The following is a 12543-nucleotide window of genomic DNA, read 5'->3' as shown; positions in this document are numbered from 1 at the left end:
GGGTGTCAGTGTGATGCCAAGAGGGATGCAGCTCCCTGGTGCTGTTCCCTGTGCCAGGCAGAGCCATCCAGGCAGTGCCTGGGCTGCCATTCTGTACAGCAGGTGGAGCTGGGGCCAGGCAGTGCCTGGAGCTGTGCAGTGAAGGAGCCAGGGAGCTGCAGGGCCTGGCAGGGGCTGATCAGCCGCTCTGTGGGGCAGCTGCTGTCTCGTGCCCTCCAGGGCTGGGGCAAAGAGCTGAGTTCTCAGGCAGGGCAGCAGCACCATGGCAGAGAAGGGAGTCATTTTTACTGAGACACTGGAGCTGTGTGTTCCCTGAGCCTTAGGGAGCACTGATCCTTGTTGGGAAGGCTCCCCCAGAGCTCGTGGGTCACTGGGGCTATTCCAGGAGTCCTTGCAAGCCTTCTTGGGCAAAGGAGGGGCTGAGGCAGCTGTGGCACAAAGGGCTCTGCCTGGGGCACTTGGCAGCTCTGGGTGCTGCCTCTCAGGGTTTGCCCCTCCGTGACAAGACATGTTGGAGTGGGAAGACTTAGAAGGCAATTTATCACTGTAGGGCTGTTAAATATCTATTTGATAGTGACCAATGTGTTCTGCTCCATTTCACAATCTCTGGGGGAAACGTTCTCCATTCTGTCAGTATCTCTGATTGCCCTGGGGTCATCTCTTTGCCCAGATGTCTCGTTCCTCAGCTGCGAGTGTACCCTGAAATTCTGCTGTACGATGAGTGCCACCTGAACGTGCCATACGAGAGGAAGTTCCTCATTGCAAATGACACCGACTTTCCTGGCTGCTACGGGCTCATTCCCCAGGTTTGGCATCGCATCCACTTCCTCTTCTCAAATATTACTGAGGAGATTACTAGGGGAAAAAGGGTTTGGATAAGACCTTGCTGGTTTCTATTCAGTCTTAAAGATCGGCTGAGAACAGGATCCTACCTGAATGTAAACTTTAAGATGCAGTTCAACCTCCTGAGGAAACAGTTGATGTTCTAGTCTAGTCTTCAGGCTGTTTTCTTGTGAGAGATCTTAGAGAGTTGTGAAAAGCTGCTGCATCCACAGACACCAGTGCCTGTGCTGGCAGCCTCCTTGCAGGATCCCCTGGGAGTGCTAAGCCTACAATTCTTGCATCTTGTTTCTGCCTTTTACCTTTCTTGTTTGTGCCTTTACCTTTGTCCTGGGGAGTTTTAAACGTGTGTGTAAGTTGCTGTTGCGGTGCATGTTAAGGAGTCTAAAGTTTCTTCAGAGGTGCCTCTGAAGCTGCATTTCATTCTGTCCCTTCCAGAAACGCAAGGAGGACTCTGCTGTGCTCTACTCCAGCCCCAAGCCCTGTGGGATTGTGCAGCCCCAGAGCACAGCAGAGATCCCAGTTGTGGTGGAAGTGCAGGCCCCGGGCACTCATCGCACCAACGTTGTCATCGGCGTGTTCGGGGATGAGAGAAACCCCCTGGTGAGGGCAAGGGGAGATGTGAGCCTGTGTGCAACTGCTCCTGTGGGGTGCACAGGGACAGGGATTCTGCCAGGGAAAACAGGCACAGGCTGCTGGGGAGAAGGACAGCAGGGATGGGTGGCACAAACAGCTCATGCCTCATAGGTGGTGATCTCAGTGTCTGACACAGAAGGTAGTTCATCTAACTGGATTCAAGGATTATTTTAGTTAATTAATCTTTAATGCTATTAATTTTGGAAACATCTGTTTTAAAATGTCTTGTCATCTCTCTGAGCACAAAAGAGGATGTCAGAAGACTTCTGGGAACCTTGAGCCTTCTGTAAAAGAAAGGAAAGCTGGCATTTGAAGAGTGGTTGGAGAAGGATTTAAACTTATATTAAAACAGATGGAAATGATGATGCCAAATTCCCTGGGTGGCACCAAACATCTGAACCTGGCCCATTGTGGCACTGCATGTAAATCAGTGAACAGGAAGGACAGGCAGTGCACGCTGTGCCAGGACAGGCAGCACAAGCTGAAGTCTGACAAAACAGTTGCTTTCTACTGTCAGGCTGCTTCCCTTAAAGAGGAGGGTTTCTCCCCACCAGAATAACTAGCTGTTTAACTCTCAGCCTGGTCTTAACTAGAAGTTCCTTGCAAAGCTTGTATCTTTGGGCCAATAATTTGTGGTTTAAAAGTTTCTAATACCTTAGTCCTTTTTAATTTGGAGGTGAATATGTAATTTTTTTTTTCCAAAAGCCCAGCATTTCAGCTGGAAAGTGGAAGTAGTCCCTAAAGAAACAACTCAAGTGGAGTTGAGCTGTTTAAGCTTTTTTTAGGTTTCCCTGTTATGGTTTGTTTTGGTTTTTTTTGAAATCTTTCTTGCCTGCTTCCTGGAACAGAGAGCAGAATTACGGAGCACTGGACAGCTGGCAGAAATCTACCCAAGTCCCAGGCTGATAGAGTTTGGCAGGATCCCAGCTCTACAGCCTACTTCACGAAGCCTTACCCTCTTCAACAAGAGTCTCGTCCCTACAGACTTCAGGATGGAGGTTGTAAGTATCTGTGGGGCTGTTTTCCAGGGAAATGGACTGGTCAGTAGCAGCCATGACTTGGTTTTATATGCAAGATTTCCATATTGCCCTGTCTGAGAGGAGGGTACTCCAATATTCCATCTGAGCAAGGCAAGAGGAACCTGGCTCTGGAGTGGTTCTAGCTGGGGTACCCCTCAGTGAAATCAGGTGCAGAGATGTTGGAGCAGAAATTAATCTGGATTGTGTTGACAAGTTCTCCCTTAATTTTATGGAAGGTCTTTAGCTTTGCGTGTCACGTTTTTGGAGCTCTGCGATCAAGAGAAACCTGTGGTCCTTTGCTCCCCAGAGCATGGATTTCCCTATAGTTTCCTTGTCCATCTACATTTGCTTTGTGCCAAACTGCTAATGGGGAGGCTCCTGGGGGTCAAGCCAGCTGGGCTGTCCACACAAAGACAAGTGTGGGGGTTGTGAACCCCCCCAGCCTGTGATCTCTGTGCTATTGAAGAGCATCTTTGGGGAGCAGCTGCAGAGAAAGGCTGTGTGATATGTGGGGGCTGCATGGGGCAGAAGGAGCTGGGGCTGCTGCCCTGGCAGGCAGGGCTGGTGCAGCCAGGAGGGCTTGTAGGCTGGGCCTGGGGCTGGCTGGGATGTGTGCTGGAGGGGGAGATCTGTGAGGGGCTTGAGGTTTCTTCTTCTTCATGCTGGGAGTGTTGAACTTGTGGAGCTGGTTAAAGCCTGATACTATGGACTTGTTTGTGTCTGTGGATAAAGCATCAGGCCATACGGGAGAGTCCAGCCCCAGCCTTCTGGGCCAAGAAGGAGTGGTATGAATTTTCCTCTTGCTGCTTTTCCAGCTATTTCGACAATGGAGTTCTGCTTTCAGCCTCTGCAAAGAGCAATGCACCTTGGCTGGGTGCTCATGGTGTGTAAAGGTTGGGTTTCACATGCTCCTGCCAGGGCCAGACCTGCAAATCTGTGTTTGTACAGCTGTGCTGGTGCAAGGCCTCTCCTCCCTCCTTTGGGCAGCTTCCAGCTCTCTTGCCCAATCCGTGAAGTCCATGAGAAAGCAGATGACAAGAGTTCTTGGGAAGAGTGGGCCATGCCCACAGAGCACATGTTGTCCAGTTTTCTTTCTGCTTCCTACTTTCCTGCTCTGCTATAAGCATTTAGAGGTGACTTTTCCAAAGCAGAGGGCCCTGGGGCACCTCTCTACAGCTGATGATCAGTGGGAAGTGAGGGCTTCAGTCCTTTAGGGGATGTTGAGAAGCAGTGATGGCCCCTTGGGAAAGAATAGTTTGGTGTTGGGGTTTTGCACAACTGGTTTTGCAGAGATATTCTGCAGGCTCTCAGCAGTATCCTCCAGCTGTGTGGTTTCTGCAGTGGGATTTGAGCAGTCCTGGCTTCCTCTAGCCTTGAGCCTTTGTGAGAAGCCAGGAGAGAGAAAGCTTTCCTTGGCACACACTCTAGAGAAAGATTGGGGAAGGAACACTCTCCTGAGGATAAGCATCCCTTGGGTTGGGCAAAACTGGGTTAGTTAGGTGAGTCCATTAAAGGAAGGGAAAATACAGGTTGTATGAACTCTGCTGTTGCCCAATACTGTATTTTAGGGATTTTAAACCTTTATGATTTTTATCATCCCCTCTTTAGTCTTTCTCCTCTTGTACCCCACAAGAGACCAGGGTGGTTTCCTAAATGCATATTGTGCTTGTCTTACAGGTTCGCAAACCCCACTGCTGTGCCATTGAACCCAGCACAGGAGTGATCCCTGCTGGGGGTGAGGTGCCTGTGACTGTCACAGCAACCCTGGATGACACGGGGTTTTTTTCTGTCCCTGTCCGGCTGTTCGTTGGGAGCAACCTTTGCACCGCCTTCGGGCTGGTGGCTTTGGGCACTGGCACCACAATTGTCATAAACAAGCCATTCAGCCCGGAGCTCAACCTGGGATACCAATTCAGGTAGGAGATCTCTCCACTCCCACCTCTCCTCCTGTCTCAACAAGGAGCAGTTTTGCTGTAGTCCTTCAGGCAAAGTCTTCTTCAGTGTTCAAAGCCCTGACTTCTTCCCTGAAGGCAGAGATTCCTTTACAAACATGTGATGGCCAGTTGAGAGTTGTTAGACACCCTCAAAAGCCACTGACAGGGAAACCAGTTGCTAAATTGCCACGGAATTGTCTTTAGTTCTGATACATTGATGTCCTCACTTGACCAAGTAATGATCTCACAGGCTGCCCCAGAACAAAAGGTTCCCGAAATGGTGCCTGGATGAGGCGGTCCCTCTGTGTGGCTGAGGGACCAAGGGAAGATGACATCACACCCTTCCCTTCCAAAATGGCAAGCAGGGGCTCCAGGAACAAAGAGACAGGAGGGTGACAACCCCCACCGGCAAGGCAGGAGCCCACAGAGCAGTTCCAGAGGCAGATGGAAACTCTCTGGTTTGTGCGGGGTCCGCACCGCCGCTGCTGCTGCTTCCTCATGCTGTTCATGGCTCTGCTGCTGCCCTGCTCTGCCCAGCACCTCACTCGATTTTTCACTGCCAGCAGAGTTTGCAAAGTTCACTTCCAAATAGTTTCTAATGCAAAATGAAGTCTCTACAAATGGCTAGCAGTGCAAAACCAAAGCTACTACGAATGAGAGAGGCTCTGCACCCCTGGTGTCCTCTCCTGGAGCAGGCAGACAGTTTTTACCAGCTTGCTGGTATCATCCAGAAACTGCCTCTGAGCCGGCTTTTAGAAATGTCTGCAGTCATACCCCCACACACAAGGTCCCCAAGTGCAAGATCTCAAGGATTCAGTAACAGTTTCAGGCACAGATTAATACAAAATACAGTAACAGGATGAATCAACCCAGAACAAACATTTTGGAGGAGCCTCACCTGGAAAATGTTACATTACCATTATAAACATATTTCCCTTTGCAATAATGACGTCAAAAGGGCACCTTATCAGACACTATTTCTGGTCCACATTAGGAGCTGGAAACGTAGACAGTCTCCAAGCAAATAAAACACCTCAAGTTGCTCACAGGGAGCAATCTGATGACCAGGGAAATAGCTACTCTCATACTATTTTCCATCCTGGCTTCTATTCTAGCCTTGTGCCCTGTACTCGTCAGTTCAAAGTAACAAACAGAGGCCACCATTTCTATCGGCTCTTCTGGAGTGTGGACTGCTACAGCCCACCTGAGGAGGAGGGCCAGAGTGTCTCAGCCCTCAGCAGCCTCAAGGATGATTCCGAGAGCCCCAAACATGACAGCCCCGTGTTTGGGCTGGAGCCACTGTCGATGGACCTGCAGCCAGGCCAGTCTGAGGAGATGGTGGTGCGAGGCTTCTCCAGCATCGCACAGGTGAGGTCCGCACCACGGGCTGAGCCTGGGGAACCATCAGATCCCCTCCCCTGGGCGTGTTCCATGGTCCTTTGACATTTGCCTGGGGAAATGAGCAGAGGCCTTCAAGAAACTGCTGTAAGACCACACGTTTCTGTGGCAGCATCAGTTGCTTTCCTTGCTGGCCACCATCAGACCAGCTAAGGCTTTATTGTGATTCCACAGCTACCAAAACTCAGTGCTGATCCCAAAGCAGCAGTGGAAGGAAATACTGCTCTTTTTGGGCAAACAGTGCTGCATGCTTAGTCAGCAAAGAAGGGCAGAGAAATAAGTTACACTTAGTCTAAGAGCCCAAAAAGAAAGTGATTTAAACAAGTGCCAAGTGATTTATCTGGGGTAAGCACAGAGTAAAACAAAAGCCTTGTGAAGGGAGGGAGTATCTCACAAGTGCCTTTTGTGGGTATTGGGGTGCAGTGTAACAGACAATTGAGTGCAAAATAAATAAGCTGCATCACTGGAAGAAAAGGGGGCAGTGACCGTAACTCTGTGGCAGGAATAGAGCCTGTGGTGGGTGGTGGGTGCTGAGCCAGTGGAGGGCATTTGCTGGATGCTCTGCCACCACCCACTGGTTACAAGTGACTCTTGCATGCAGGAGGTGCAGGATTATGTGATGTGTGAAGCTGTCAGTATGATAACCAGCAGGACAGAGAAAATAATAGAGACAGTCCTTACCTGCAAGTTTATTCACCCCTCTATAGAAGTGTCAGCCACACACTTCTCTTTCCGGGTGAACAAGGTAAGTCTGGACTGCATCCTGGCATTTAACAGCATGGCTGAGGGGGGTGTGTGCTTGTGTTAAAGCCCCTCTTTACCCTTCCTGAGGCACTCTGTAAAGTGAGTAAAGATGCTTTCAGAGATGAGACTGATATTTAATTTCCCCAAAGTAAAATTGCAGTTACAGCTGCACTGCCAAGGGGGATCGTGGCCACTTCCAGAGAAATGCCAATTTCTCTGCTCACTGCAAAGGGAGGTTTTGGAGGATGCTCCAAGGCATGGTGATGGCTGTACACCAATGCTGGAGGGAAGCTGGGAAAAATGGAGATTCCTGTGAATTCCCCAGGCTGACAAGGAAAAACCCATCACCTCCTGTGTCTCTTTGCCTTCTCTGCTATGGCATGAATGCTTTATGGTATAGTTTTATAACACAGCTGTGTGCATTTCCCTAAGTCTCACCTGATTCAAAGGACCCCTAGACATCCTGCAGCTGCAGTGATAACACTGAGGCAGAGCAGGTGCCCTTTAGTCTCTGGATCCCAACTCCAGCATCACCTTTCCCTCTCCTGCAGATTGTCTAAAAAAGAGAAGATCTTTCATCCTTTGGTTTCTGTAGTTTCAGGCCTCTCCTCTGGTTTCCCAGGCTTCCACTGAAGTACAGAATCCCCCCCTGGAACAGGCAGTTCAGATGTAATTTAGGAGCTTTTCAGCTCTCCCTGATTCTGCCTGGTTCTGCTCAGTGCCACACACACAAACTGATTTATTGCATACTATGGCACAGCACCTGTTTGGTATCAGTACCTCCAGAACTAGCTTCCCAAAGTCTCTGGTTTCTCTAAACCATGCAGGAAGCCCAGCACAATGCATAGACAGGAAGGAAGAGCCTGGGCTTTTATGAGGCTGCTAGAGCCAATAAGGTTGTGAGAAATGACTGTATGTGAGTGAGGACCATCTAGTGCTGTTTTGCCCAACAGAAAGACAAAACTGGAGACAAATGGTCTAGATTCACTTTCTGCTTTAGATCTTGTTCAAGCAGCCACCTCCTCTCAGGAGCCTATTCCCTCATCTGTACGTGGGAGTGTTTCCCTGTTCCCCAGATGATGCTGTGGTTTCTAAACATGATAAGCGTCTGCTATATAGAAAAACTGCCTGGAAGGGTAGAAACAAATAGAAAGGGTAAATAGAGATGTATGCACTTCTGGGGCTGAAGAATGTGAGATGCATCAGAAGCAGAAAGATGTCTACGGCTAGTTGAGGCTGGTTTTCCTTCTCTCCTGTTTCCATAGAAACCCAGTGATGTCCTGAGGCTGCAGTACCAGCCTTTGGCTTTAAAAACACCTGCCTGGCTGCCACTGGAGCTCATGCTGCACTTGGAGCAGCCGTTCCTGGTCTGTGATCAGGAGCAGCAGCCCCTCCCAGGTGGCCAGGTGAGCAGCCCTGGGCTCCTCCAGTGGGCTCTGAAGAGGAGGGATGTGGTGGTGCCTTTCTGTTGGGAGCTCCTTGAGTCAAGAAGTTTATTCTGGAGCATCAGCAGTGGGCTGGCCTGAGCTGCATCAGCAAAGCTGCTGAAGGAACCCAAATCTTATCTGAATTGAGAAGATCCATCCTGGCTTTAAGGCACAGGGAGAAGGGAGCAGGCAGCTGGGTCTGGGCAAGCCCTGCAGTGAAGGTGTCTCCTGGAAAGCATGCCAGCTCTCCAGCAGCCACCCCCTTGGATTGGGGCTGAGCAAGAGAGATGAACCATGAACTGAGAAGCCCATGCTGGGGTCACTTGGAGCATTTACTGTTTCCTGCTGTCAGACCTTGGGACATCATCCCACAGGTGATTAATTACTGCTCATCTCCTTGCAGCCTGTGAGAGTGGATGTAGGGGAGACCTGTCATCTCTACATCGCATTTAACCCAGTTTATCAACTGGATTTTAAGAGCTGGAAAAAAGAGAAGATTCTGAATATAAACATGGTCAGGGGCCATCCTTCTGTGGAGCGTATCATCCTTTGGGGAGAAGTGTGCTTCCCAAATCTCCAAATCCAGCCCAGCTCCCTGGAGTTTGGCTGCACCGTGGCTGGCACTGAAGAAGTGCGTTCCCTGGAGATGACCAACTGCAGCCCACTGCCCGTCCAGTACCACTGGTCATTCCACTCCAAGAGCCAGGTTTACAGGCTGAGGTATGTGCACCTCTGCCTTCTCCTTGAAGCTCTTCTTCCTGGTGTCCTGTTTGTACTTGGCAAAGAACAAAGCTGTTTGCCTGGGATCTGACAGACTGCTGCTGACTTTCTCTTGTGCAAATAACACCGACCAGCTGTGCTCAGGCTGGATGCTCAGGGAATAGGTTTCCCACCAGTTTGGTGCTGCACAGCCCCCACAGTGGTTTCCCCTGGTGAGGAAAGTTGGGCTGAAAGCTGCTTTCTCAGGCCTCTGTGGCCTGAGGCCATGTCCACCTTGATGAAGGGCTCCCAGTCCCAGCCCCCACCGTGCTGCTGGAGGCCCTTCTGGCCCCTCTGCTTTGGGATGGGTCCTCTCTGCAGGAGCTGCTCTCTGCTCCTTGCCTGCCTCCCTTGCATTGTGCTGGAGGATGCCCACAAAGTCCCAACACCACACAAAGAGCTCCTTAGTGCCTGGGCTGATGCTGAACAGCCAGCCTGAACAGCCTTCCCTTCTTTTCTGAGACAGCTCCTTTACTGCCAGGACGATTTCTTTGCCAGGGGTCAGCTTTCAGTGGACACCTTGGATTCTTCACTCCCTTTTTTTGTGACACTTGTTATTCATTTTGACTTTTCCTCACTGCAGCATGTCCCTTATGGGCTCTGTAGTGCTTGACAGCAGGACTCATTCATCACATCATCTCCTATCCCTGCCTCCCAGAGAGTTTCTACTTTAGAGTGAAAAATGTCATGGTCTGGGCACCATGGGCCTGGGAAGTTGCCTCAAACCATTCATTAAAACTAAAGACAGTGGAATAGATGATTAGGGATCTCTTGGGGGTTATGATGAGAGAGCACCTCATCCAGAAATGAAACCCAGCCTTAGAGAACAAGCTACAAAGCTGAAGGCAGTGCTTCTTTGGGGAGCAGCTCATTACAGGCCTGTCTGGGAATGGAGCATCCAGGTGATGATTGACTGTGGGGAGCACTTGCAGCTCAGCAGGGTGACAGGCAGGCATGGCTCAACTGTGTCCTTCACGTGGCACTAGAAACATAAGCAGAGTTACCCTGAGCACCTGCTTCAATTTAAAATGGGGGATGTGACCTGAGTCACCTGGGAGTGTTGGAAAATATCGACGAAGCCTCCCAACACTGTCAGGGAAACATTCCTGATAAATCCCTGGTGGAGCTGCAGAGTTTCTGGCATTGGGCACTGGGGGGGCTGTGCTGGCTCATCAGTGGCTGGCTTTACCCCTTAGTGCCTGCAATCTCACCTGTTTGCTGCCTTCTCTGTCTTTTCCACTCCCACTGTGCTTTTTGCATCCCCACAAGATGTTAATGCCTGTCCTGTGTAGTTCTTCAATGCAAGCAGTTGCAGCTGCTGCAGCCCCTCAGTGTCATCCCTGGGCTGCCTTTAGAACAGACCTGTTCCAGCCTGGATTGGGAAGGGCTGGACCAAACCATTTCTCAGTTCAACGTGCCAGCACCCACCCAGGGGCTGCATCCTGGCCAGGAGCTACTTGTGCAGGTGTCCCTCCCTCCCACTGCAGGTCCCTGTTCATATTTATGTTATATTCCAGATACGAGCTTAACTCACCTAAAGTCAAACCCCATCCACCAAAGGAGAAGAGAACCAGTTTGCATTCCTCAGCATCTCTAAGGAGACGCCTCAAGATTAGAAATGTGGAGGAGCCAGTGACAGCCCTGAAAGAATCGCAGGATCTTGCCCAATCTCCAGGAGCAGAGGTAGATTTTCTTGTACAGCTAGTGCTTGTGTTGCCTCCCCAGCCTGCCACCAAGTCATGCTCGTGCTGCTGACCTCTCTTTTTGCTGCCCTGCTGTGCTGTGCTCTGAGAGTTGGTCAGGCAGCAGGGCCAGTGGCTGGACATGGAGTGTGTGGGAGGGAGAAATAGGAGAGTTTTCCTTGGAGAAGCTGACTCAGATCCTACAGACCTGTGTTGAGTGTGGGATTTTTTTGCCTTGTTTCCTTCAAGGAAATGTAAGATGAGGCTTTTATCTGCAGCATGATGGTAAGACCTCCAGCTTCCCTCCCAGAGCAAGCTGGGATGAGTCCTGATGTCCATGGAGCCTCTTCCCAAGCCAGCCAGACTCCCTGTTTGCAGGGCTCTGCCTTCACCCAGAGCTGCTGTTGCACTGCTGGCCCTGGAGCTCTCTGACAAAGGGAGACTTTGCAAAGTGGCTGTCTTTTCCTCTCAGCACAGAAAATGGCTTGTTTTTCAGGTGCCAGCACAAACTCATGGACGGTATTACATCCCACTAGGGTTGGTGGGAACCATGTCCCTCAAGGATGTACTGCACACTCCCCTGGAAGCGGAGGAGGTAAGAGGGAATCTGTCTCACTTGCCCATTGTCAGTGTGGCAAGCAGGGCTGGAGCTCCCAGTGCCACTGGGGGCCCTCGGCATTGGCCACAGAGGGGCCTCCCATCCCTGCAGGCCCAGCACAAAGTGCTGCTGAAGCAACTGGTTGTTGGAGAGGCTGTGCAGGACACGTTGCAGGGCTGCCCAAGGACACTGTGCAGCACCTATGGAGGGCATTGCTTCCCCTGGACCTCATCTCATAGGAAATTTTTGCAGGAGCTTTTGCTGAGGCACCTTGAGAATGCACCATATATATCAGAGAGAGAGGGGAAAGGCCTCAGGAGTCAGATGAGCTGGGCTGGAGTTCTTCTCTGAGTTCCCTGAGCTCCAAGAACTCTCACTCTAAGTGTCCACCTTTTCTAAAAGCAGTAAGAAAGGCTTTTTTAAGGCAAAAGGCTTTTTTTTGTGCATCAGAGAGAATTTCCACTGCCAGGAGACATTTACTTTAATATAGTGTATTAATTAATGCATTGATCTGTGAGTATGGGAGAAGACTTTCCCCATGTCCCTTCATTGGTTAGCGGCACAGATGCAGGATGAGATTAGGGTGATTCTGGCAGTGTTTGGGGAATAGGCCCCTCTGGCTACAGCTGCACTTTGCTCCAAGATGCTCTTCTGCATCCATTTCCATGCGCAACACCTCAATCTCTCCTGTCCTCCAGGTTATCAGTATCCTGCCACTGTCGGGTGTGCTGCAGCCAGGAGAGAGCCAGCAGGTCTCCTTCACCTTCTGTAGCCATTTCAACACCATCTCCAATGTCACAGCGCTGTGCCACGTGGAGGGAGGCCCCACCTACGAGGTGGTGCTGACTGGGGAGGCCTCGTGCATCACCTACTCCGTGAGCCCCCGCGAGACCGACTGTGGCTCTCAGGTACCACACACATCCCTGGCACAGCTCCTTGCCTTGGCACCACGGCCAGCAGGTTCCTGCCCACCTCGCTCCAGAGCTCCCTTCCCTTCCCAGCCCCTTTGTTGGCTCTGGGGCTAACGTGCCTGGGCTTGTCGGGCCCTCGCTGCCTGACCAAAGGCGGCAGCTGTGGTGTTTCACCTCAGAGACACCTTTGGCTAGCTGGATGTTGCAGCTGGCACTTGGGACAAGTCCAGGCAAGCAGGAACTCAGGCTTTACCTCTGATGGAAAGGCTTTAGGCGAGGTGAAGGAAAAAAGGAGACGGATCCGGCTAGAGGGTCTTCATCCAGAGTTTTATTCCGGGGCACGCAGGCCTCTGAATGTTGCAACAGCTCCAACCGAACCATGACCACATGGTCTCAGTGTCCTTTTAAACCCCGGGGACGGGGGAGGGAAGGGGTAGGTGGGCCACCCACCAGGTAGGAGGGGAGAAGTCTCAGGGGACAGTGACACCTAGACAGGCCAATGACCCCAGGGCTGAGAAGCAGCTTTTGAACTTTAGCCAATCACAGGATGCCCTTGCTGGAATGTCAAGCTTGACGGACAGCACTAGCAGGAGGC

At 51.0% G+C, this 12543-nt stretch overlaps 1 protein-coding gene across 1 annotated transcript in view; it reads left to right on the top strand.

Annotated features, from left to right (window-relative positions):
• LOC102043817 (HYDIN axonemal central pair apparatus protein) overlaps positions 1-12543 on the top strand; it is a 68293-nt gene that overhangs the window by 23555 nt on the left and 32195 nt on the right. The window contains 11 exon segments of the mRNA XM_031062324.1: positions 671-806; positions 1279-1443; positions 2325-2477; positions 4173-4411; positions 5545-5797; positions 6429-6572; positions 7837-7977; positions 8402-8718; positions 10275-10440; positions 10936-11034; positions 11736-11945. Of these exon segments, the coding sequence (XP_030918184.1) occupies positions 671-806; positions 1279-1443; positions 2325-2477; positions 4173-4411; positions 5545-5797; positions 6429-6572; positions 7837-7977; positions 8402-8718; positions 10275-10440; positions 10936-11034; positions 11736-11945 (2023 nt within the window).

This window comes from Geospiza fortis, unplaced genomic scaffold, assembly GCF_000277835.1.
Source record: "Geospiza fortis unplaced genomic scaffold, GeoFor_1.0 scaffold18, whole genome shotgun sequence".
NCBI lineage: Eukaryota > Metazoa > Chordata > Aves > Passeriformes > Thraupidae > Geospiza > Geospiza fortis.
The sequence above is the reverse complement of the archived record's forward strand: the minus strand, read 5'-3'. Positions and strand labels throughout refer to the sequence as shown.